Below are 27,882 nucleotides of genomic sequence, written 5' to 3'. Positions count from 1 at the left end.
TCGTACGAAATTTTGTTCTTAGGTTTTCTGACGAATTCGCTTGAACAAACAAGTAAATGCTTTTCAATGGAAGTGTTTACAGTGGGTGCGATTTCCTCGTCAGAATACGTGCGTCGTCGTCAGTACGATTTGAGAGTTCAAACAACTTTGTTATTTTCGTACGAATTATTCCGAATAGCGGCTGTTTTGCGACACATACCAGCAGTAAGTAAAGTTTTCTTTTTTTATTAAGAATTTTTTAGCGAATTACACCTAATCAAGTAGAATTATGATGTTAACAAACATGGATGTTTAATTTGTTAATTCCTTTTTTGCGTTAAATCTTTCAACTATGGATGTTTAAAAACAATAACATTTACATGGATGTTTTGTTCTAGGAACTGCGGACTGTCCACCATGGACATTGAAAAATTAATTGCTTGTGTTCAAGAGAACAAGTGTTTGTGGAACATGAGGGAAAAACATTACCACAACAGAGATGTTTGTCGGCAAAGTTGGGAGAAGGTTGCATCACAACTCGACACCAGCAGTAAGCAAAGTTTATGAATTTGTTTGTGATTACACATAGATTAGTTACGAATATATTAATTTACACATAATCATAAAGCAAGTAAATTACCTAAGCAAGTAGAGTTATAATGTTAACATTTCACCCATCAATAACAAATCTTATAGAGCTGGAGATTATTATACTAGGTCATATTGATACGGAACCTCACCTGCTGGGCTAACAAAATAAGTTTTCATTCTCTAGCATCATTTGCGCTTCTTCCGTAGTTATTATATCTCCGTGAAACTGGAGCATTGTTTTTGGGTTTAAGTCCCATCGCAGGAATATCAAGGGAACTCAGTCCTTCCTTATCAACGATTATGTTATGCAAAAGACAAACGCATTTAACTACGATGTCTACTTTATCTGGATCGATTTGCAGTTCGGTTTTTAAACACCTCCACTTGGATACCAGAATACCAAAGGCACATTCCACACACCGTCTAGCTCTTGATAGTCTATAGTTAAAAATCCGTTCTTCAATACCAAGTCCTTGTCTTGAATACGGCTTCAATAAATAGGTTTTCAGAGGATAAGCATTATCAGCCAATAGAACATAGGGTGCTGGAATGTTAGTTGACGGAATATTTTCATTCTCTGGTATGTTTAGAGTTCTTGCTTCCAACTGTTGATAAATATTTGAATCTGAAAATGTTCCCCCGTCACTTTGCCTACCGTATTCCCCAACTTCAACAGCAATGGACTTGTACTTTGCATCGGCTACTCCTTGCAGTACAATTGAAAAATAGCCCTTGTAGTTAAAATATGTCGACCCAGTTTTTTTTGGGCATTTCATGCGAATATGTTTGCCATCTATGCAACCAATGCAGTTGGGAAAATTCCATTTGTTGTAGAAGTCACTCGCGATGTTTTTCCATTCCTCTGTAGTTGGCAACGACATATGTGTACCGCAGAAGCACTCACATATAGCTTGACATGTGTCGTAAACTATGCTTCGAATACCGCAGTGGGAAATTCTGTATGAGAAGCTAAGTGCTCGAAAAGACATCCCAGTAGACAGAAATCTGAAATAAGAAACAAATCTACTACACACTAAATCAACATTATTTAACAAAACAATAATTCAATACACTAAAATAATAGTAGGTTACAAATGAAAACAAGATTAATTGGTTCTCATTTCAATAATTTCAGGTGAAACAGCCAAAACTAAGTGGCGAGGTTTGCGGGACACGTTTCGCAAAGAATTGAGCAAGTATCCTGAAAAACGAAGCGGAGACGAAGGAGGAATCATCAAAGAGTCTAAGTGGGCCTATTTTAGAAGCATGGAGTTTTTAAAGGACCAATTTCAAAAAAGACAACTGCAGGGTAATGTCCCGAGACCCACCCAGCCAACATCTGATAGTGAAGAAGAGACCCATAATTCACCTTTTAGTTTTCCCCCTGATCCCGCAGAAGACGAACCAGATTCACATACAAAAACTCTCGTATCACCTCATAACACAGTGGATGAAACAACGCCACCACAAGCATTTTCTGCACCCAAGAAAAAAGTAGCGAAGATAAATAATGCCACTATCGTCAGAAAATTGATGGATTTTGAAGAAGAGAAACTTAGAATGATCAAAGAAAGAAATTCATCTCCACGAAACGACGATCCGGACTATCATTTTCTGATGAGCCTACTACCTTATTTGAGGAAAGTGCCAGATGACAGAAAACTGTACGTGAGGACTAAACTCCAACAAGTTTTTTGCGAAGAGGAGGAAAGATTTGGAGGTAAATATACACCACAACCAATTCACCATCCAACTCATACATTTTCCACTTATTCATCGACGAGTGATAGTCAACAAGATGACCTTACTTCGTCCTTTTCTAATGTAACACCGGACGACAAACATTATTAAAAACTAAGCGCTATTTGTTCGTTCAATTTTGCTGCGTTTAATTTAACTTTTTGTATTTTATTTTATTATTGAATATTTCAAATTGTTATTGAAGTAAAGAACTAAATATATAGTATACAGTGTAGTTCATCTTTTTCTTACCTTAAAGTTACAGCCAGTCTGTGTTTTGGCGAAATACATTCGCGAAAATTGGAGAACTTTTCGATCCTTTTTTCAATCCCCTTTAGTATGTAGTCGAAAGTTTCAGGTGTCATCCTGAAGTACTCGAAAAACTTCTCTGGTTGGTCCCATATCTCTCGAAACAACATACGAAACTCTCCTTTGTCGTCTCTACCGCTAAACAACTGGCTCACGTGCTCCGATTTTCCACTATTTAAAATTAATAACTTTAATAAAGGATTATCCAAAAAATATAGATCATCGAGTTCGTCCATTTTCGCTGGGTGGCAGAAACGTACTGACGATCAAAATGCGTCCACAGTGTAACCACCTTGCTCTGACGACGAGTTCGTCAGAACACGTAAGAACAAAATTTCGTACGAATTCGCATGCATAGTAACCGTAGCCTAACCTGGTACAAGCCCTCAGCCTAGAGTACACATGTTGACACACCCGCTTTACAAAGAGGAATCTCTCAATCTACTGAAGTACATTCTCATAGATAACTCCTATCCAGCATCCTTCATCAATAAATTTCTATATTCCAAAAGCTATGGACAGTCCATTACGGAAACACCCAACGGGCTAACATTAGCGTCCATATCTAACAAAATACAGATGAATAAGTCCCCCCTCACTCCTGAACAAACCACAAAATATGCTTCGCTCCCGTACTTCCCACAAATCACTAACAAGCTTAACAAACTTTTCAAAAACTTACCCGTCAAAATAGCCTTAAAAAATACCAGAACCTTAGGTAAGTTATTTTCTAAGACAAAAACTCCATTGGCCCCTCTAGAACAAACTAATGTCGTCTATCAAGTACCCTGTGCAGAGTGCAACTCCTGCTACATTGGCCAGACCAGCCGCTCGCTTCAAGGTCGACTAACGTCCCACAAAAGCGACATTAGGATTTCTAAACCATCTTGTGCCCTTGCACAGCATGCCATTTCAACCAAACACAGTATCGACTTCACGAATACCAAAATACTGTGCAAACAAAAAAATTATCATAAGCGATCCATCCTTGAAATGTGTCAAATTCTAAAACATCCATCGTCCCTAAATAAGAGAACCAACATCGACAACTTGAGCCAGATATATCACTCTCTCATCATACAAAACAAATAAAAAAACCCGTTATAAGACAGTAACTTCATTCCCATTCTTCTTTCCATTTTTTTGTTTGGTTGTTTTTTAAAGAAAAGGAATAAATGAATCATTTTTTAAAAAAGGTATGTCCCCGTTCCGCCCGCTAATTCCCTCAAGAATCGTACCGGCTTGCTACATTCCAGAGAAACACATGTACGACAATAAGCCACATGTGAAAATGATGACATCCTAGAGCTGATAGAAAACAATAGAAAAGATTAGTGTGGTTTGACCCTCGAAAGAGCTTAAACCAACATTCAAATGAAGCCATCGGTTAAAATCAAATGAACTAGTGTTCTTACAGTTTTTCTTTTATTTTTTTGTTTCGTTTCTCTCGTTTAGTTGTCAATCTTTAATGTTAAATTATCGTAGAGTTTTTATAACATCCAAAAACCCTGCAAATTGTTTTTGTAAGTATGAACCCTGTTGGTTTGTTTACTTATATTCTAAAATCTTTTTTATTTGAAGTGAACTGATGATGCTTTTAAAAGTAAAAGCGAAACGTATTCGAATAAATCAATAAAGTAGTTGACGACTTTACTGTGTACTAACTGTACTGTATTTTTATCTTTAACAAATATAATAAATAAGAGAAGTCCAATAATGAGACCCCTGAGGTCACAGATAGTCGCTGAGATAAACAATTTCCATATTTTACATACTGACACTTACCAGACACATAACTACTTATCCACTCAAGTATTTTACCTTCATATCCATAGCCTTGTAATTTAGCAATAAGCAGATCATGGTTAACTCTGTTGAAGACTTTAGAGAAGTCTGTGTAGATAGCATCAACCATAGACCCTTATGTTCAATTGAATTAGTAATAAAATTAGTATACAGTATTATGTTTGTGCATGTAGACTTACCTTTAGAAAAGCCATGTTGCTAACATGAATTTTATAATACCTATATAGTGATATATAGGTTTATAATATTATGTAATTTAGTGATATAAATTTACAATCAATTTATTTATATAATGTTAACATGTAATAAATAAATATAATATAAACATAATTTATTTATTTCATCATTTTATAATATATATAAGGTTTAACCTAAAACACTTAAATAAAATATTCTACATTAACGAGATAAAGAGTGTTTAATTACAAATATACACAAATACATAATCTTATTGTTTTGCTTATTTCACATGAATGTCTTTAATCCCGTAGATTTTTATTTTTGGGGACATATGAAGACCCTTTTGTATGTTCAATAAATTAATCACTGACTAGAATTATGGCACAAAAGAAAAAGAGAATACTGCAAATTTTATTAGAAATCAACCAAACATATTTCTAAAGGTTAGGAGAAATTTTTTCTGATATAATTCAAAAATGTATTGAAATGAAAGAAGGCGACTTTGACAATGTATCAAATTGATTTATTGTTACAGTAGTCTAAATAAATATTTTTTCAATGGTATTATCTTTTGTAGCCAATCATTTTATTAACAAGCTCGAGATCCGAAAACTTACCACGGAAAATTGTTTTAGTATAATAAGAAGTTATGATTTTTTATGAATAAAAAAATTAATATGAAAAAATCATTTGAAATGAAATTTACTAAATCTACTAAATGTATAACTTTATTAGTGACATAGTTATGACTCGTGGAAAATGGAATATAGCAATAAAATAAGATTATGTATTTTAAACATATCCTCTAACACAAATACATAACTTGACAACTACTTACTCTATTACATTGAGACAAAAGGTTGATATTTACGTAAAAAGTAATGAATAATCAAAAACAGGCTGTAATGATTATTACAACAGCAGTGTAGATTGTGAGGTGAAAAAAGGAAGTATTTAAAATCCTTAGAGAATACGAAGATATCATATTGTTGCAAACTGTGTTATAACATTTTAAAATACAAATGTTTATATATTGTTAAATACAAACACATAAATCATGTACAATTAACTACAAAAATAACAACAAAATAAAAATATATTATAACCTGGCCCAAAAGTTTTTAAAACCCTTAGAGAACATGAAGAAATGTATTGCTGCAAATTTTATATTATAAAATTTTTAAATAAAAATATTTTTGATCAGATTCATCATCAGAGAATTTGATTGATATTTCGTAATTAAGGTATCATTTTATAATCAATATATTTATATATTGTTAAATAAAAAAAAATGTTTATAATTTAATAAGCATTATACCATATATGTTACAATCAATTACATTTTCAAAAATTAAATCAAACCTAAAACATACTACAATGTAAACCTACGAATACACTTAAAAGATACTACTACAAATAACAAGGTTTATAACACAGACATTACAACTTTGAGGAACCTGACATAAAATTCATTAATATAGCAAGACTTACATGGATAGAGCATTTCATCAGGCAAAAGGTAGGTGCAACAGTCAGAAAGGTTTTTGACAAAAGAGGGCTGATATGACAATGAGCCAGAGGAAGACCCAGATTTAGGTATCGAGACAACCTAGAGGATAATTTATATTCTATTGGAATTATAACCTGGAGAAGAGTTGGCAGACACAGGTGTGAATGGAGGATTGTTCTGAAGAAAGATGTGATGCCACTGATGATGATAATGATACATCGTCACAAACTATCTACAAATTGTCCTAAAGACCTCAAATCTGTCAGAAGAGTGTAATATTTTAAAATATTCCCATTTCACTTTGCCCTTATTGATTGCCTTTCACAACTTCTTGTCTTTTTTCTTCTAGGATTGTAAATTGGCTCCTGCCCCAAATTTCTCATACTTCATTTACATTTGAGAAAACAAACCTTTTTAGTTTTAGCTAGAGTTTGTCAACTTGTTCCTGTAAGATAAGAATTTTTTGTTAACATCATCAAATGTCTTTAGACAAAGTTAAAGAAATTTTAAAATAGTGCATTAAAATAAAATATTTGTACCTGTTTCTGCAATTTTCTCTACTTCAATCAAGCGGCTGGTAGAGTTCAACTGGATCAAAACTGTAATCAAAATAAACAGTTTCGTCTTTATCCTTCTACAAATAATTTTTGGTAGTACATGAGTACTTTGGTTGGTACCAATTGATTCATTATAGATTGTAGTGGAAAACAGCATGTAAAACATATAAAATAACTCATCTTTCTAATAAAACAATCTCTTACCAATTGAGGTAGCTGTTGATGTAGATGGCCCTTGTATTGGGCAATCAAATGCATTAAAAAAAATAAGTAACACAGCTTCTCTCTTTATAAGACACATCTCTTTAAATATGTTAAAAAATAGAGACAATGCAGCTTGATCGGAGCGATTGCTTATTAAACAACGTGGAAAAATCTCATCAGTATAATATTTATTCAACACTAAAGCCCGATTGATGTAATCTAACCGGCGACCTGCTATTTCTATAACTCAAGAAAATATCATTTTTCATATATTTTTTTCCTAAACAATTTAGAATTTAAACATAACTTCAATAGGTCACGTGACAAAATCGTCGAATAAAAAGATGGAACATACTGATTACCTAACCTCACTAACTGATGTCAAAAATGTCATCCAGTCGCCCAATGAGAAGATGGAATGCAAGGTGGCAATTAGCCTCTCGTCATGAACGGTGTCGAAATCTTTAAATATGTTAAAAAATAGAGACAATGCAGCTTGATCGGAGCGATTGCTTATTAAACAACGTGGAAAAATCTCATCAGTATAATATTTATTCAACACTAAAGCCCGATTGATGTAATCTAACCGGCGACCTGCTATTTCTATAACTCAAGAAAATATCATTTTTCATATATTTTTTTCCTAAACAATTTAGAATTTAAACATAACTTCAATAGGTCACGTGACAAAATCGTCGAATAAAAAGATGGAACATACTGATTACCTAACCTCACTAACTGATGTCAAAAATGTCATCCAGTCGCCCAATGAGAAGATGGAATGCAAGGTGGCAATTAGCCTCTCGTCATGAACGGTGTCGAAAACAAAATGTTAATGTACCATGAAACAATATTAGTTAAACATAGCATTACTACAGCCAAAAGATTCAAACCTTTGATGATGTTAAAAATGATAACAGCAATCCAGGTGTTGGGATTTAAAAATTTTTAATTATTTAATATTGGATATAAAAGATGTAAAATTACTGATGTTGTTAAAGGTCATGTTTAAGAGAATGACGTATGCATTAGGCAGCTTATATTACCCTTTGTCGTATGGAGTGTGGTTTAAAAAGTGTAATTTGTGACAAATTAGCTTAGATATATGGAATTGTCCTTTTATGTTGCTCACATCTAAGACAAGGTAAAATTGAATAGAAAAAAAAGGTTAATATAAGTGAGTCCAATAAATTGAGAAAAGGGATTAAAAATCTTCCGGCTGAAGGAATTAAAGTTATAACATATGGAATTAATTTAAAATTGAAAAGGCTGAGCTCCTCAGAGACTTGATAAGAATAAAAGTAAAGGAAATGACTAAAGAATAAAGAAGAGGGGGTTAAAGGAAAATAAATGAGTTAATCAAAAAATTTGAGATAATAGAGGTCCTTCATGCTTAAAGCATCTAGCACCCTGAACAAAATATATTTTGGTTGTATTAAATTCGGTACATAAAAGCCTGAAATTTTATTTATGAGTGTGCTGTACTAAGTTGTTGACTAAGAGAGGGAAGCAATGGTTGATTAAGGGTTTTGGTGAAGTGGGAAATAGTGAATTTTGATAAATTGTTGGGTTATGTTTAAATGGTTACTGAGTTTAGAACTAATGAGTGGATGGTAGATATATGAAATGACAGAGAACTAGCAAAAGAAAAAAGAATGGACAGGAATATGATGTAAACGTGAAGAGTGTAAAAATGATGAGATAGTGAGGTATGATAGATATGGATGGTTATGAAGTTAACAATAGGGTCGGAAAAAATTGGGAGGGAGGGTTGTGACAATAGTGTAAAGTGAAGTAAACACTTCCACCTTCTCACAACATCTCGCACAACATAAACATACCCCTAATATACCAGAAAAAGTACAAACTGTGTGGGACAACCTGGTGCTCATGGTCTGGAGTAAAACCAAGAACAAAAAATTTGATCCCCAGACCGTGTGTACCAAAAATGACCACACTGTTTTTCCCTTGTTTTAATTGTCAGAACGTCAAATTATCATGCACACACAAAAACTAATATAACTTTGATGTCAGAAGTAAAAAAAAATCCTTTGGTCCGAGACGAAAGGTGCGCGTTTAAGCTTTGGGGCTTAACGTGTTAATTCAGCAAATACAAAACACTTCAAGCGTAAGCTACAGATTTGGTCCTTCGATACAAATAATACACATGTCCACACTTAATTAATTCATAAATAATACATAGTGATTGTGAAGTGACGCCAAGCCGAAAACGCCGTTGAAAACAGGGGCATTTAAACTCATACACAGAACCAGCTCCAGCCAATCAGCCAATTCAAGGTTAAGCATTCAAGAGCGGTGCGCTGTATCGATATTCATCTGGACGACAACAACTTCATCTGGGCTTCTGGCGACTAGAACACTTAAGGCGATACACTCAATCATATTGGCAGCAAAACTGTAACGTATTACTTATTCAATAAGAGCTATATTCCCTACTACCTTTCTTTCCTATACCAAAATTAAAAATTTGCATTCTTTCTATTCATATTATTTTACGATTTTACGGTATATATTCTACTATCATATTAAATATTACGTAGACATATTTAATACAAATAGTCAATTATTTATTTTTCGAATTATTTTAGGATATATTATACTATTATTAAATATTATTACAAACAGGCATATTCAATACATAAATAGTCAAGTTTTATTTGCATTCTTACAAAGCAGTTGTTGATTTATTAATATTTGCTTATTTGTTTTTAATTCAGACATATGTAAATAAATGCATGTCTCAAATTGATTCATTTGACGACAGGGACTTAAAAACAGAATTGGGCACATTGAAAGTCTACTAGCTGAATATTCAGTTATGCAGATAGAGATTAAATGCTTGGTAGAGAAAGAGGACTTGCAAAACGAATATAAAACACGCGAAACCTTTGAAAATGATTTTTATTCGATAATTGCACAAGCGCAAGCCATGATTAAGGAAAGTAGCACAGACAATGTAAATTCCATTGCGAATTCAAATAATAATAAATTCAATTTTTCAGAAGTAAAGTTGCCAGCCATCAATTTGCCAATATTTTCAGGCGAATCTGGTGATTGGCTACAATTTAGAGATTCATTTAACAGTTTGATAAATAACAATAGTTCAATTAGTAATGTACAGCGGTTTCATTATTTAAATAGATCTTTACAGGGCGAAGCATTCGAAATTATTGCAAACATGCAGGTCTCCACCCTCCACCTTCACCTCTTGCGAAAGTTGTACCAGTAGCATGCATGTCGAGCCTGGCCTTGGCTTTATCACTTTGAAGCTTCAAACTTTTACGTGCAAATTCTTAGACTTTTTCTAATTTTTCTTTCAAATTTTCAATGTAGGTCGGGGATGAACGTTCTTCTTAGCAGGGAGGCAATCTTCCGAAAATAAGATCTTGAGGAAGCTTCATTTCTCTTCCGGTGATCATCATTGATGGAGAATAACCAGTTGCTTCATGTTCGGAACTTCTATAGACTAACAGGAAAGGTATTGACAAACAGTTCTATTATGTCTTTCGACCATCCCACCGCTGTTACAAATGTTACAGTTCTTGAAAATTAACTTTATTCAACACTAACAATATTACAATACTTTTTAACTAACTGAAAACTATATACTTCAACGTTCCAAATTCAAAATACAACTGCTAAATATTTCTTTATCCCACCGTTGTCACCAAATTTTCGATCTCATTTTCATTACACAACACAAATGTGTATTTCTCATTCTCACGACGCGTTCTACCATGCGCAGTAACCTTACCAACCACTTTTACAATGACCTGAACTGAGACCAACGATCGTAAAATGAGTTCTGGCTTTATCATACTAAGTAAATCTGGATATATTTCATCACGTACCGTCGCACCCCATATGGAGACGGTCCCTTTATCACCAATTATTTAGCTGAAAGCTTCAATCTTGAAGCACTATCTAGAACGAAGTTGACTCGTTGGGTCTCTTCACTACCTAACTCGCATTATTTGCATCGGTTCCTAAAATATATGGATTCACCTGGAACGTTGACTCCAAATAATGAAATTAAGTTGTCGGATTTCTCACTGCAAATGGTGAAATTTAAATTTATGCAATACGACTCACCAGATATTTACTCGGTGAGTTCGGTTAAAGATGAAGCGGATGACATGTACATTCGAGCGTTAGCTGTATGGATTAGTTCAATTTATATATCCAAGGGTATTAAGCTCAAGGCAGTCAGTGATGAAGTAACTGCAGTGATGAATGATGTGTATCATAGCTTTAGTACAAACTACAAAGCGTTATTGCAGAATGAGCCTGAGTATGCTCGGTTTGCCGATTTGGTTTATGGTTATAACGGAATCAGAGCTATAATGAATGAAGCACTTACAAATGGAAATGGCAATGTCTTCCTAAATTTAAATTTTAGAAATGTTGAGGCATGGGCTCGATCCTCCATAAAAATGCTTTTATATGAGGCGATAGCCTCCTCATTCAATGATTTTATTCGTCATAGACATCCTAATGGTATGAGGATGGATGAAATGCAGGCGATGGCAAGTGTGCTATTGTCATGTACCTGCGATAAGAATCTGTTGTCTGCGTAAAAGTCCATTGACGAAAAAGAAGAAGTAGTTCGAGAACATTCAAGATGACATCGAAAATTCTTAAAATGTCTAGTGAAGTTTGGAACGTCAGAAAATATATAATTTTACAGTTGACAGTTAGTTAAAAAGTATTGTAATATTGTTGGTGTTCAATAAACTTAATTTTCAAGAAGTGTAACATCATTGGAGACAGCGGTGGGATAAAGAAATATTTAGCAGTTGTTAATGGTAAATACAAGATCCACTGAGTTTGACAAAGAAATGAATACGTCCGGACCCCCTGCGTGGTTTTTAAAAATGAAAGAAGATGAAGAAAAGCGTAGACAAGAAGAGAAAGCGGAAAATGAGAAGCATAGGCAAGAAGAGGAAAAGGAAAAGGAGAGGCGTAAAAAAATAGAGGTAGAAATCATAGATGGTTTATCCCAAATTCACAAAAGTTTTCAGTTAGAGATAAGTCAAATCATTAGTAGAATAGATAAATTAGACGAAAAACAAAACAATTTTGAAAATAAAATAGAACAACAAAATGATTTTCCAGCAGGTTTTCCAAAGTCAGCTAAAAATTCGATATCAAAAACATAACGAAAGCCTGCAAGAATTTGAAGCCGACATTAAAAGACTATTGCACTTGGCATACCCTCAGGCACCTAAAGATTTTCTGGAACAAATTGGAATACAGGCATTCATAGATGGACTACAGAATGTTGAAATGCAAGAAGCTCTCCGATTACAACATCACAAATCGCTAAATGGAGCACTAGTTTCAGCCCAGGAGTATGAAGCGGCAAAAAGCATTTCCAGATCTCGATCGATCTTCAAGAGAAATAAAATTTCAAGAAAATGAAGAAATCACAACCGCAGATAACCAACAACCTATTTTATCCCAAATTTTAAACGTACTGCAAAATCTTCAACAAAAACCTCGAAATGAAAACTGAAGATGTTTTAATTGCGGGAGAATAGGACATTTTCAAAACAATTGCAGAAGCCGATCCCAAACAAGGAGAGAACATTCAAAGAATTAGGCTAGAAGGTCGCCTAGATCGACATCCAGAAGCCCCCAAATTCGCACTTACACTTTACATAAAAATGAACAGCATTTATTACTTAAGGGCTATGTTGAGAATCAAAAATGCACCTTTATTATTGATACCGGTGCAACCAGATCCTTTATTTGAACCGGATTTCTGAATGAGAAACTACAACCCACTAAAACAAACTTAGTTCTTGAAATAGCTTCAGGCCACACTATTCCAATTCATGGAGAGATAACAGCAACCATACAGATTGGTAACACCTTGATAAAACACATTTTCCTTGTAGCCGATATTAAAGACGAATGCGTTCTTGGGATGGATATTATGCAGAACAAATTTATCATAGATCTTCAAAATAAAATTTTGTTAATTAAAAATGAAGAAATTGTTCTAAATTTGGAAGAATCGGTACCTCAAGTAAGAGTTATAGTGAGCGAGGATAACGAAATTCCTAAAATTCTGAAAGTATCATCCTGGCGAGACTGAGTCAAAAACCTGTAGGTCTACATTTCGGCGTTGTGGAAAGCGATGAACTAGTTAGTGATGGAATTTTGATAGCCAGATGCCTCATTAATGTAGATCAGATGATTCCAGTAAGGGTTGCTAATTTGTCTAAAAAGCCTTTTAAATTGAAGAAAGAACAACAAATAGCATTCTGTACACCAATAGAAAAAATAAGCAAGTGCGAAAAATATTTGAAAAAGAATACAGCTTCCAGTAACCCAGTTGACGCTAGCCTAGTAAAACAACTAATCAAAAATGTTGACCACTTAACAACTAAAGAATTAAACAAAATTAACGAATTTATTAATGAAAACTACGACATTTTTGAATCCGAGAAATCTACAGGGCGTACTAGTTTAGTTCAACATAGAATTTATACCGGAGATGCAACATCAATTCGTCAAGCGCCACGGAGATTGCCATTTACTAGACAAAAAGAAGTTGAAAACATAATACACGACATGATAAATGCTGATATTATCGAAAAAGCTTCGTCCCCCTGGTGTTCACCAGTAGTCTTAGTAACTAAGAAAGATGGATCTACTCGCTTTTGTGTAGACTACAGAAGATTAAACCAGGTTACACAAAAAGACCTACCATTTGGTCTGTGTAATGCTCCAGGTACGTTAGAACGTCTAATGGAGATGGTTTTAAGAGGACTTACCTGGAAAACGTGTCTAGTATATCTTGATGATATAATGATTATGTCCAAAACGTTTGATGAACATCTGAAAAACTTAAGCGAGGTATTTGACAGATTGAGAAATGCCAATTTAAAGTTAAATTATAAGAAATGTTCACTATTTCAAAGAAAGGCATACTATTTAGGACATATCGTTTCAGTAGAAAGAATTAAAACTGATCCAGAGAAGATTTCAGTTATTAAAGATTGACCTAAACCAGGAAATAAAAAGGAAATTAGAAAAATGTCTAGTGAAGTTTGGAACGTCAGAAAATATATAATTTTACAGTTGACAGTTAGTTAAAAAGTATTGTAATATTGTTGGTGTTCAATAAACTTAATTTTCAAGAAGTGTAACATCATTGGAGACAGCGGTGGGATAAAGAAATATTTAGCAGTTGTTAATGGTAAATACAAGATCCACTGAGTTTGACAAAGAAATGAATACGTCCGGACCCCCTGCGTGGTTTTTAAAAATGAAAGAAGATGAAGAAAAGCGTAGACAAGAAGAGAAAGCGGAAAATGAGAAGCATAGGCAAGAAGAGGAAAAGGAAAAGGAGAGGCGTAAAAAAATAGAGGTAGAAATCATAGATGGTTTATCCCAAATTCACAAAAGTTTTCAGTTAGAGATAAGTCAAATCATTAGTAGAATAGATAAATTAGACGAAAAACAAAACAATTTTGAAAATAAAATAGAACAACAAAATGATTTTCCAGCAGGTTTTCCAAAGTCAGCTAAAAATTCGATATCAAAAACATAACGAAAGCCTGCAAGAATTTGAAGCCGACATTAAAAGACTATTGCACTTGGCATACCCTCAGGCACCTAAAGATTTTCTGGAACAAATTGGAATACAGGCATTCATAGATGGACTACAGAATGTTGAAATGCAAGAAGCTCTCCGATTACAACATCACAAATCGCTAAATGGAGCACTAGTTTCAGCCCAGGAGTATGAAGCGGCAAAAAGCATTTCCAGATCTCGATCGATCTTCAAGAGAAATAAAATTTCAAGAAAATGAAGAAATCACAACCGCAGATAACCAACAACCTATTTTATCCCAAATTTTAAACGTACTGCAAAATCTTCAACAAAAACCTCGAAATGAAAACTGAAGATGTTTTAATTGCGGGAGAATAGGACATTTTCAAAACAATTGCAGAAGCCGATCCCAAACAAGGAGAGAACATTCAAAGAATTAGGCTAGAAGGTCGCCTAGATCGACATCCAGAAGCCCCCAAATTCGCACTTACACTTTACATAAAAATGAACAGCATTTATTACTTAAGGGCTATGTTGAGAATCAAAAATGCACCTTTATTATTGATACCGGTGCAACCAGATCCTTTATTTGAACCGGATTTCTGAATGAGAAACTACAACCCACTAAAACAAACTTAGTTCTTGAAATAGCTTCAGGCCACACTATTCCAATTCATGGAGAGATAACAGCAACCATACAGATTGGTAACACCTTGATAAAACACATTTTCCTTGTAGCCGATATTAAAGACGAATGCGTTCTTGGGATGGATATTATGCAGAACAAATTTATCATAGATCTTCAAAATAAAATTTTGTTAATTAAAAATGAAGAAATTGTTCTAAATTTGGAAGAATCGGTACCTCAAGTAAGAGTTATAGTGAGCGAGGATAACGAAATTCCTAAAATTCTGAAAGTATCATCCTGGCGAGACTGAGTCAAAAACCTGTAGGTCTACATTTCGGCGTTGTGGAAAGCGATGAACTAGTTAGTGATGGAATTTTGATAGCCAGATGCCTCATTAATGTAGATCAGATGATTCCAGTAAGGGTTGCTAATTTGTCTAAAAAGCCTTTTAAATTGAAGAAAGAACAACAAATAGCATTCTGTACACCAATAGAAAAAATAAGCAAGTGCGAAAAATATTTGAAAAAGAATACAGCTTCCAGTAACCCAGTTGACGCTAGCCTAGTAAAACAACTAATCAAAAATGTTGACCACTTAACAACTAAAGAATTAAACAAAATTAACGAATTTATTAATGAAAACTACGACATTTTTGAATCCGAGAAATCTACAGGGCGTACTAGTTTAGTTCAACATAGAATTTATACCGGAGATGCAACATCAATTCGTCAAGCGCCACGGAGATTGCCATTTACTAGACAAAAAGAAGTTGAAAACATAATACACGACATGATAAATGCTGATATTATCGAAAAAGCTTCGTCCCCCTGGTGTTCACCAGTAGTCTTAGTAACTAAGAAAGATGGATCTACTCGCTTTTGTGTAGACTACAGAAGATTAAACCAGGTTACACAAAAAGACCTACCATTTGGTCTGTGTAATGCTCCAGGTACGTTAGAACGTCTAATGGAGATGGTTTTAAGAGGACTTACCTGGAAAACGTGTCTAGTATATCTTGATGATATAATGATTATGTCCAAAACGTTTGATGAACATCTGAAAAACTTAAGCGAGGTATTTGACAGATTGAGAAATGCCAATTTAAAGTTAAATTATAAGAAATGTTCACTATTTCAAAGAAAGGCATACTATTTAGGACATATCGTTTCAGTAGAAAGAATTAAAACTGATCCAGAGAAGATTTCAGTTATTAAAGATTGACCTAAACCAGGAAATAAAAAGGAAATTAGAAGTTTTCTTGGACTCTGTTCATATTACCGAAAATTTATTAAAGATTTTGGCCGCATAGCTAAGCCCCTTTATCGACTAACCGAAAACAATATTGAATTTGACTGGACACCGGATTGCCAAAACGCGAAGAAAAAGTTATTGCATATTTTAGTAAAACAATGGGAAAGGCTGAAAAGAATTATTGTGTTACCAGAAAAGAGCTCCTAGCTATTATAAAAGCCCTAGAACATTTTCATACTTTTCTTTATAACAGAAATTTTATAGTTAGAACTGACCATAGCGCTTTACAGTGGCTAATGAATTTTAAAAAGCCAGAGGGACAAGTGGCTCGACGTAGTACATAGAAAAGGGAGTCTCCATAACAAAGCCGATATTCTTTCTAGGCGACCCTGTTTGGAACGACAATGCCAGTACTGTAAAAGACTTGAAGATAAAGAGAACATAACCGAAGAAGTAAGTCTCCAGGTAACCACAGTTATACAGGAAGAAGATAATGATCAGATTTCCCTGGAAAATCTTAAAAAGAGTCAAAAGAGTCATACGAGAATGGCTTAAAAATGGAGTAAGACCTATTTGGCAGGAAATAACCAAATACAGTGGAACTATAAAAGCGTACTGGGCTCAATGGGAATCTCTGTATCTTTCCAATGGTCTATTATATCGGAAGTGGGAAAGTTTCGATGGAGTACATATAGTTCAACAAGTGGTACTGCCGAAATCACACATTAAAAGTGTGTTGCTAGAACTTCATAGCAGCCTTTCTGGAGGACATTTTGGAGTCAAAAGAACACTGGCCAGAGTTCGAGACAGATTTTACTGTCTCGATTCTCGATGTCTCGATTCTACTGATGTAGAAGATTGGTGTAGGAAATGCGATTTATGTAATGGTAAAAAAGGCCCTAGAACAAGAAGTCGTGGTAAAATGGCACAATATCTGTCCGGAGAGACTTTTGAACGGCTTGCAGTGGATATTCTTGGTCCACTTCCGATGACAGAGAGAGGGAACAAGTACTTAATGGTCGCAATGGATTATTTTTGAAAATGGCCTGAAATTGTACCCCTTCCTAATCAAGAAGCGACTACAGTAGCAGAAGCATTTATAACACACGTCGTATCAAGACATGGAGTTCCTTTAGAGTTACATTCTGATCAAGGACGAAATTTTGAATCAGAATTATGGCAAGAATTAAGAAAATCACAAGATACTTAAATACGGAAGAAATCCCGAATAAAAAGGTCCAAAAGATATTTGCGGAAACTACAGATGTATCTCTGTCACCAGTACCTTTAGCAGGCTGTTTGGTAAAATCTCAAAAAAAACATGATTGAGAAAGAATACGAACCTCATGAAATTGAACAGCAAGCAGGATTTAGAGCTGGAAGATCTTGCGTAGACCACATATTTACCCTAACACAACTGAATGAAAAGAAAGTTGCAAGAAACCAGGAAATACATCTTTTATTTGTGGATCTCACAAAAGCATATGACACGATTCCTGTGAGAAAGCTGTGGCAGTCTCTTGAACGATCTTCATTAAATAGCACGATCATCGCCGCAGTCAAACAATTATACAATAAAGCATTATCAAAAATCAAACTAAACAACACCTTATCAGAAGAATTTCCAGTAACAAAAGGCTTACGACAAGGATGCTGCCTCTCTCCAATACTATTTAAGATCTATTAATCTTAAGATCTAAATGAAGCACTAAAACACTGGAGAAGATCATGTTCAGGAATGGGGATCCAACTTGACGACGATACAACATTATACACTCTACATTTTGCGGACGTCCAAGTAGTAGTGGCAGTAGACAAGGAAGATTTAGAATTCATGAAGAGACGGTTGTTTAAAACATATGAAGAATGGGGCCTCTCTGTAAATAGAAACAAAACGCAATACTTATGCATCGGGAATGAAGTAGAAGATCTAATGGTCAACGAACATGAAACAATCAAGAACTGTGAGGAATATATATATTTGGGAACAACAATCAACAAAAGTGGGCGCACCGAAAAAGAGATAGAGCAAAGAATCGTGAAAGGAAAAAGGGTGATAGGATGCCTAAACCCGATGCTATGGTCAAAAGAACTATCAAATCAAAGAAAGCATCTCCTCTTTAACTCCATCTTTAAAAGTATAGTGCTCTATGAATGCGAAACATGGCAACTTACTAAATCCCTTGAGCGACGCCTACTTGCATTGGAAATGGACTTCTGGAGAAGATCAGCTAGAAAATCAAGGCTTGATAGAATACAAAATGACCATATCAGAAATATAATGGGAGTCAAGTCAACCATCATTGACGAAATTCAAAGGAGACAACTGATCTGGTATGGTCATGTGAAAAGAATGGACGACGACAGGCTGCCAAACCAAATTTTAAAATGGACGCCAAGGGAAAGAAGGAAGAGAGGAAGGCCAAAACAATCCTGGCTGGGCGGCATTCAGAAGACAATGTCGGAAAGAAACCTTCACCCTGGCGAATGGAATGACCGACGTAGCTGGAAACTGGCAACCGGAAGGCGGAGAACGCTATAAAAAACCGGGAAAAAAAAATTATTGAAAATCTTGGGTATTAAGAAAACTCGCACTACGCCTCTTCATCCTCAATCAGACGGAATGGTCGAAAGACATAATAGAACTGTTTGTCAGTACCTTTCAATGTTTGTCTCTGATAATCAAAAAGATTGGGATAGTTTAATTCCTCTATTCCTGTTAGCCTATAGAAGTTCCGAACATGAAGCAACTGGTTATTCTCCATCAATGATGATCACCGGAAGAGAAATGAAGTTTCCTCAAGATCTTATTTTCGGAAGATTGCCTCCCTGTGAAGAAGAACGTTCCATCCCTGACCTACATTGAAAATTTGAAAGAAAAATTAGAAAAAGTCTACGAATTTGCTCGTAAAAGTTTAAAGCTTCAAAGTGATAAATCCAAGGCCAGGCTCGACATGCATGCTACTGGTAATTCCATTTTTCTGCCGACAATTTCTTCATAAACGTTTCGTATTATTACCTTCTCTTCGGACGTTAACATTTTCCGTCTCTTTTGCGGCTTTTCATTTTTGGAATCAACATCAACATTTTTGGAATTTTGCTGTCTTCTCTGGGAACAACTCGGTTTTTCGTTCATTGCATTTCAATAATCACAGAATATAACTAAAAATTCACTAAAAACCAAAACTCCAATAAAACTTAAATCAAATAATTACAGAATATAACTAAAAATTCACTATAAACCAAAACTCCCACCTCTTTAATTGGTTGGAGTTGGTTTCAATAATCACAAAATATAACTAAAAATTCACTAAAAACCAAAACTCCAATAAAACTCAAATCAAATAATTACAGAATATAACTAAAAATTCACTATAAACCAAGTGGTTCTTTAAACCACTCCCTGATTTTTTTGTGTAGAATAATATTTCAATTTTATTTTGTTCGACTAATTCACATTCTTTGGGAATTTCGGAAAATGGTAAACGCTTGTAACGTTCCAAAGAACATTCATTGGACGTCAATCTATGACGTGCCAACGAATATTCATTGGGTGCCAATTTGTAACCCTTCGAGGCTCAATTTGTAACATCCCAACGTTGAGCTGCTGTTGTCAACTTGTAACCGCAAACCTTAGTTTGCTGCTACAACCCGACTAACATCACTAACAACGTTGGAGCGACAAATCGTTTCCCGTTGGGACCAATTTTTAACGTCATAACCCCTAATGTATCAATTGCAAAACTGCTATATTAGACGTTATACGAAACACTCCCTGGCTAGCTCACTCAGGACGTGAATATGGCCTACTCTGGAGCAACACACGCAAACAAGTAAAAAGAAGAAACAATACACAGTTAAATTAACACATGTTTATTAAAATATTAAAAAAAATGACAGAAAAATACATGTTTAAATATGATATTGAATTTAAATAAAAATTATTCGACTTTTTGCTACAGTGTTACATTATAGTAAAGAAAAATGTTTGTCACCAAATCCTAGGTTTTATCCTGGACTTTACTGCTATGGTTGTTAGCAAGCCATGTTGTTAGCTGTGGATTTTCTTGCCCCGGAGTCAACTCTCCTATCGGAATGATAGTGCCATTCTCAGGCAGGTTGGTCTTCTGGATGTTAATAGAATTTGACTCGCACTTGAGAAATGTATCCCGGAGGTTGACTAAAATGAAGAAAAACACACCTTGCTTCAGAAAATGGTGAAACCAAAATGAGAGACCTTGCTTGGGGGATGAGTAGGTGACCAATCAAATTTAACAAAATTTTATCATTATTCACCCAAGCAAGTCGAGAAACAATTTTTATTTATGTATTTATCAAAAGCAAATAAGTAAAAGTAAGGATATATAATATTTTAAAGCAAATGGTAATTACTTTTTACAACTGAAATATTCTAATATTAATTAAAAAGCGGATTCGGTAAAAATGACAAGATATATTTATTGAAAAGCTAGATAATTTAGAATTTAGAAACATTTCTATATAGAAATGGTAGTTTGTCAAAAGTTAATTATTATTAAAATCAAAAGATATTATTAAGGATTTAAAATTAATATTTAAAACTATAAAAATATTCGTAAAACTTTTACATACTATATTAAAGAAACTATATATTTCTTATCGCTAGTTTTTTATATAAAATAAAAAACAAAAGAAATATCCACAAAAATATGTACCTATTTACATACCATAATCATAAATAATGATCTTAGAATTTTCAAAGTTAAAATTATAGAAAGATTTTTATACAACAGGTAGAATCAGGAAACCGATAAAATATATTATACTCTTACCTCCTATTTATTGTACTTTTACAGAAGTCATGAAGAAAATCGACATTTTTAGAAATAGAAGCCATTATATCGAGTTTTGTATCGAACGGGAAAGGGGAAATGTCAACAAAAAGGAGTCTTTGACAGACAGTTAATGTCACTAGCATTAAACTAAACAGAGAATAAAGATGGCACCTCTCGTTCCAAAGTAACAGAAATAGAGATGAAAATAAAATTCATTCTTTAGAAACTTGAGTAAAAGATAAAAATGATAATTATTAAGACAATAGGAAAGGTAGATACTGAAATATATATATATATATATATATATATATATATATATATATATATATAAAGAAGATAGATTTGGACGCCAACTGGTTTTTATACCAAATACCAGTAAAAATGAAAAGAGAATAATGAATCAATTAAGTAACGACATAATTCTGATACAATCTATATCTGAGAAAATATATAGAAAAATAAGAGATACAATGGAGGATATAGAAGAATATGAATTATGACAGAAGATATGGAAATTGGAGAATAGAATTAACGAAATATATTAACATAAGAAAGAAAGCAGGCAATGTAGCAGTTATAATGCTACACGCTTCAGCGGTAATCTCGCTTGTAAGCTATTGGCTGGAGCAATTACCTCAATCGAGCCTAGATTGTGGAAAGTTCCTCGACCGTCTATAGTACTGATATTAAAATCACTATTATCAGACACAAATTGTATAAATGGATTAATCAAAATTCTCTGTGATTCACAAGCAGCAGAAATTTCATACAAGTTCACTTCTTTATAGCTGCATGAAAATCCAAGCTGCTAGCATAAATCGACAATTTTTCTTGATCCAAATTTTCGGTAAAACGTTGCTCCTGTACCAAGTTGCAATGACGACAAAAAACTTCTGGGTCGTGCGGCAGACACAATTGCATGGGCTATAGAAGATATTTTTGTTGAGTACAATTGATCGTTACTAGAACTTTGCTTTTTATCACTAGAAATTATGTTAGTCAAAAGACGAATCAAGTGTGAATGGATATCTTTGTTCACGTTTGTAAGTAAATTATCACTGGCAGGATATTCATGCATATTGCAAAAAGTATTTCTAATTTTTCGTCGAATTAATTCAGCAGCAGAATCGATTAATTTATTTTCTTCTTCTTCAATACTTTGTTTTCGAGTATTATACCATCTTTCCGTAAATATATCATACAGATTTTTTGAAAAACATACATAGATATTGCCACCCATTTTGCTCGAGACAATGACTTGATCTGAAAATTTACTGAATAATCGATTTTTTATTGTATCTTCATGAGGGATTGTATCAGATAATTGTATAGGTTCCATAAGCTGCTTCATAGTAAATTGGCATTTGTTCACAGTTTGTAATCTTGCATAATTCTTTATGATATGCAGTCCAAAATACACAGCTTTCATAGTTACAAGATTTTGTGCACCATTAACACGTTTTAGAATTTCTCGATTGTTGTCATCTCTAAATGGACTACTTCCACAAATTAAACAATTTTCATCCCAATCAAAAGAAGCATCAAAAGAATCATCCCCCATGGTAGACCTTGAACTAGATTTCCTCAATTTTCTCTTTATGGGACTAATATTTTTGCTGGCAAGAATTTCCATTTTTCTTTTGGCTGCCTCAACATTAATTTTATTTATATAAGCACTTCGGCAGGTATCATGAACAAATACTTTTTCTGATGAGTCTATTTTAGCAAACAAATTATCATGCCTTTCAATAGATTTTTTTTAACGTGTCTTTACCCTTTAAACCGACATTAACAACTTTTTCAATGGTTTTCGAAGAACAAATTCTACAAAACTCTTCATCTCTATCATCATTACTACAACTTGTACTTGGGGTATACATTGTATTTTTACTAAAAAAATAATATGAAATTGAACTCAATTCCTTTGGTTTATAAAAAATTATAATAAATAAATTTTAAATGAAGCTTACCAATATGCACTATCTTGATATTTGAACGTGATTTAAGAATTACTTATTTTATGAGCTGTATAGTACTTTTAAATAAGCTAAAAAACAAATAAATTATTAAACAGGACCATCTGAAATTTAAATAATTTGCATTTTAAGATATGTTTGTGTAAGTATATTTTTTAGTAACTTGTTAAATCTTTTATAAACTTTTATTGACAGGGTAATTTTAGTACACATGAATATCACAAATATTAATTATGGTTTGCAACTTGGAACTTAATTTATATTTAACATTTATGTTTTTTGCGAGTTTTTTTCATAGTGTTTTAAAGATTAAAATTATTGTAATTCTAATTAGATAAATATTATACACATTTATAAATATTGTACACATTAATGTTATGCTTAATTTATAAATGGATTAATCAAAATTCAACAACAGCTTTAGATAAATATTGTACATATTAATGTTATGCTTAATTTTAAATATAAATTGTAAATAAATACTGTGCTTAATAATAATGATTCGACAATATAATATTCACCTGCTTCCGATAAGGTGTATTTTGTTATTTAAAATTGTCAAAAATACTGAGTGCTCCATACAAACAAATTTTCAAAAAATACTCGGTTTTTTTATTAAATTTGATTTGTTACTGACACTAAAATTTAATAATTTTTATTACATTTTATTTTATTAAATTTTACAATTTTCAAAAAATTTTGAAAGTTCTATGTTTAAAGTATTTATTTTATTACCTAAACTGTTTTTAAAATCATAAATATAAATTTTTGTAAACTATCGATTGCAGTCCAAAATACAACATTTTAAAAAAGTTTATAACAATTTTCGGAGGAATATTTATTACAAGATTAATATTCTGGTATTTATTAGTATGTAATAAAATGTATTAAATCTTACCAATATTATTTTATTAATTTTTATATATAATAAAGATGTTTCCAACACAATGATATTTTTAAGAATTAGAACTTATAACTAATCATACAATTAACTTATATAGTAAGTGAATCTACGACAAAACGACGCGGAAAACAGGACGCGAGACCAAAGGACGCGGAAAAAAAGGACGCGCGAAAAAAGGTCGCGCGAAAAAAGGACAGTTGTTATCCATATGTTATGTCCATATGTTATTACAGAAAATGATTCTACCTAACCTAAAATCGGTTACGGTAAGAGTAAAAAGTGAAAAATAATTATATGAAAAAAACTTGCCCTCACATTTTATCGAGGCTTAGGACTAAAATATCTTAAGTAAAATAATAAATACTAATATAATGTTGATTCAAGATTTCTGGTATTGAAACAGGTTAGATTCCATATTATCAGAATTATGTATGGGATTAGAAAAACCCAAGTACCAGCCCAGTAAGGGGTCTAATGAGGGTTTAACGCGAACCGGAAGGTTGGTAAATTCCGCAGGTAATGTTAAGAATGTAAATAGAAACGATTAGTAAGAAAATAATACTTTCTAATTGTTTGATAATTGTTTTTAAGAAATGAATATTACAAAAGGTCCGATATAACAAAACATCATTAACCAAATTGTTTATATAGGGGAAACTTGTCGCGGTAGGTAATTTATTCTGTTCTTAACAAGAAAACATTTTACAAATTGATATCAGTCTGTTAAGATGGTGTTAGCGTTTGTGAAAAGCCAAAAAGGCAACAACTTGTTACTTTATAATGGATTTCTCCATAAAAAAGAGCGAGTGATTGGTGAAAAGACAATTTGGAAGTGTGCTACTTATAATACGTGCAAATGTACAGAAGGAGTGCATACCGTTGTGGATGAAATTACAAAATCCACAGAACATAATCACGTTGCAGACACGGCAAAGATTGAAGCAAAAGAAGCTTGTAACCGGATGAAAGAAGTTGCACAACAACTGGAACACTAGTAGATAGCTAGAGGGGGTTTAACAATCAAGAATACAGCGAAATAGCGTGGTACAGGCAAAAAATCCTTGATCGTGTAGTCTGAAGGGGGTTTGTGGATCAGCGTTGGGAAGTTGATGGGGGGCTATGAAATCATAATGTTTGGCTTTAATGGGGGGACTGTGGATCATGATTGTTATATAGGGGAGTATTAGTAGTTCTTGGAGTATCTAAAAGGTCCTGTGGGTGTTATTCTGGGGGTTGGCAGTAGGTTTGGACCAAATTTCTGAATATTATGTGGGTTTTGAATCACGAATGATATACCCGACCGTTCTGGGTGTATGTATGTATGTATGTGTGTGTGTGTGTGTGTGTGTGTGTGTGTGTGTGTGTGTATGTAAAAAATAGAAAAGAAATATAATTCTATTTTTTTATTGTTTTAAAATGTATGTATGTATATCAGTATACTAGTTTTCTTAGAATCACACAGTTTAGGTTCGAAAAGAATTGTTTTATTGATGAAAAGTAGGGTGTTGTATATACTACTAATAATAATATTTAGTTGTGATTAAATATTTACTATACAAGTACATATTTGCTTTAAAATGTCCAGACCAATAATTTTGTATAAATTATTGTTAAGAATTTACCTGGTATTAAACAAAACCAATAATATAATTTAGTTGTGATTAAATATTTACTAAATATCCAAATACGTACCTGCTTTAACAAAAATGTTATTAAGAATTTTTACTTGAAACCGAAGAGAAACAAGTCCATTAATTTATTATTCATTAAATATTGCAAAAATAAATATTTGCATTATTTGATTAGATCAATAATTTTTGAATAAATTATTATTAAGAATATTAACCTTTAAGAGTATTAACAAAGAAAGTCATTATAAATTGACTTGTTTATTGGGAAAACAAGTCCATAAACAAATGTTGAAAAAGATGACATTTTAATCTGCATAATATTATAAGAACATTATGTCGATAAATTTTTAAATATTTAATTATATTGTATAATAATTCTAAGTCATTCGTATGCAAATCACATTCATATTAACATCCTTAACTGTATATAAATAGGTACACAAATAAAAAAAAAATCATTTTATTTTGTCTTTAAACCACAAAAGAAAAGAACAACTAATCTGGTAAGTAAAATCATTTTTTATATATTATGTAATTACTATAATTTACACTGATAAACAAAATTTGCATTTAGAAATTTGTAGGTATTTTATTACTGTTTTATGTTCTCATGTTTCGTTGCAAATTACTGTCTTATTTCTAAAACAAAGAAATAAAAGAAAAAAAAAGTATTTTTAGTCCGAAATAAATAAAAAACATAAAGTTCTATTTAATTTTAATAAAATATACATTTTATATAAAATAAATAAACAAATATTGCCAAAATGAATACTTTTTCTAACTTATTTCGCACATCGACCTTGTTTTATTTCCAATTGTTGTGACTTTTCCCGCATTCTCCTCCATAAATTAAATATAATTCCTGCAATAATTATTGTTAGGCAAACTGCGATATAATACAATATCAAACTAGTACACTGCTGATTTGTCCCAGATTCGCAATTTATGATTTTGGTCCACAAAGTCTCAACTATTTTTCTATGTTGCTTTAAAAATCTAAGTTTAAAGTTTATACTATCTTGTGGTATTGTTGCGTTCAGAGTTAGTGAAATATTTGGAACGTATATAGTCATTTTTGTCCAGTTAGAGCAGGTTTCATAATGATTTCCGTGGTCAAAACAGATCCAGACTTCTTGAGTATTAAACGGGTGAGAAAGAAATAGCGTATTGTTTATGACTGCAGTTAAAAGTATATATTGTACATCCAACATTTTCCATATCACTAAAAAAAAATTATCTATTTTCTTCTATTTATATAGAGAGTTGAGTGTAAAAATTATGCTTGAATGGATCAAAATGATTAATACATTTAGAAAAATGCACTTATAGTCCATTTTATTTTTTTCACGTTTCTCGATTGTTTTGCTGTCACTAGTTTCCGTTTTGTTATTTTTATTGTTTTTTTCACCACGTTTTTTTGATTTATTTTGTTGTCACTAGTTTCCGTTCTGTTGTTTTTATGGAAAAGATTGTGTATATTCGATGCAAACGTACAATTAGGACTGAATTTTATATGTTCCTTATAAATGTCATCATTTGACATCCATCTATAAATTTCTACATTACAATGAAAACATTTTACAATATCTTGTAGTTGTAAAAAATAAAAGCCATATGCAGCCAACTCAATGGCCGATATCAGTCCTTTCCAGTTTTTAAACGTCGATAATCTATAATAGAAATTAGTTAAACTAGTTGTGTTAAAATCATTGTGATAAAAGCCAGCTATATCGTAACCTCTTTCTTTATCACACATCGTGAATACTAATAAAATTTATAAAAAATATTTGCCTTTATATGATACAGAAAGGGTGGGGAAATAAATAAAACATGTTATTGTTTTTTTTTTCAACAATTTATTGCATAACAAACGTATCGAACAAATAATATACATTAGTTAAAGCACACATACATAAATTGTTGGTATGTCCCATACATTTCGGCAAAGACATTTGGAGACTAGGAGTTTCTTCCAATTCATATACTTTATCTTTCAAGTAGGTCCTAATGTATTCAGCTTTTTCTTTTCCTTTAACCATTACGACTGAAGCGTTTTTTGTGTGAAAATGTAAAATATTGGAAAACTGAAACATTGGTGTGAAACCGTTTTCCCATTGTAAAAAATGGTAGTTGCTCGATAACCAATTGGCTTTTCGGAAATCCTCCAAGTCTAATAGTTTTTTTGCAAAAGGAGGTCGAAAAATATAATGGGCTGCT

The 27,882-nt window shown here is 32.8% G+C and overlaps 1 protein-coding gene and 1 long non-coding RNA gene across 2 annotated transcripts; one reads left to right on the top strand and one right to left on the bottom strand.

The window, feature by feature from the left end:
- Nucleotides 1–371: 371 nt before the first annotated feature.
- Nucleotides 372–2,421, top strand: LOC140450689 (uncharacterized). The gene is made up of 2 exons (XM_072544356.1): nucleotides 372–529; nucleotides 1,706–2,421. Exons 1-2 carry the CDS (start codon nucleotides 397–399, stop codon nucleotides 2,419–2,421), a joined length of 849 nt encoding a protein of 282 aa, XP_072400457.1. The 5' UTR covers nucleotides 372–396.
- A 3,635-nt stretch (nucleotides 2,422–6,056) lies between these two features.
- Nucleotides 6,057–7,165, bottom strand: LOC140449513 (uncharacterized). The gene is made up of 3 exons (XR_011951817.1): nucleotides 6,877–7,165; nucleotides 6,655–6,714; nucleotides 6,057–6,560 (listed from the first exon to the last, which is right to left on the bottom strand). It is a non-coding gene; the product is annotated as an uncharacterized lncRNA (long non-coding RNA).
- Nucleotides 7,166–27,882: the final 20,717 nt, after the last annotated feature.

This window comes from Diabrotica undecimpunctata, chromosome 9, assembly GCF_040954645.1.
Source record: "Diabrotica undecimpunctata isolate CICGRU chromosome 9, icDiaUnde3, whole genome shotgun sequence".
NCBI classification, from domain to species: Eukaryota; Metazoa; Arthropoda; class Insecta; order Coleoptera; family Chrysomelidae; genus Diabrotica; species Diabrotica undecimpunctata.
This window is presented reverse-complemented; position numbering and strand designations above follow the sequence as displayed.

Bases quoted from the DNA above. Each gene is read 5' to 3' on its own strand.
- LOC140450689 (XM_072544356.1), top strand. From the start codon at position 397: ATGGACATTGAAAAATTAATTGCTTGTGTTCAAGAGAACAAGTGTTTG. The intron at 530-1,705 runs GTAAGCAAAGTT...CAATAATTTCAG, and splicing joins ATCACAACTCGACACCAGCA to GTGAAACAGCCAAAACTAAG.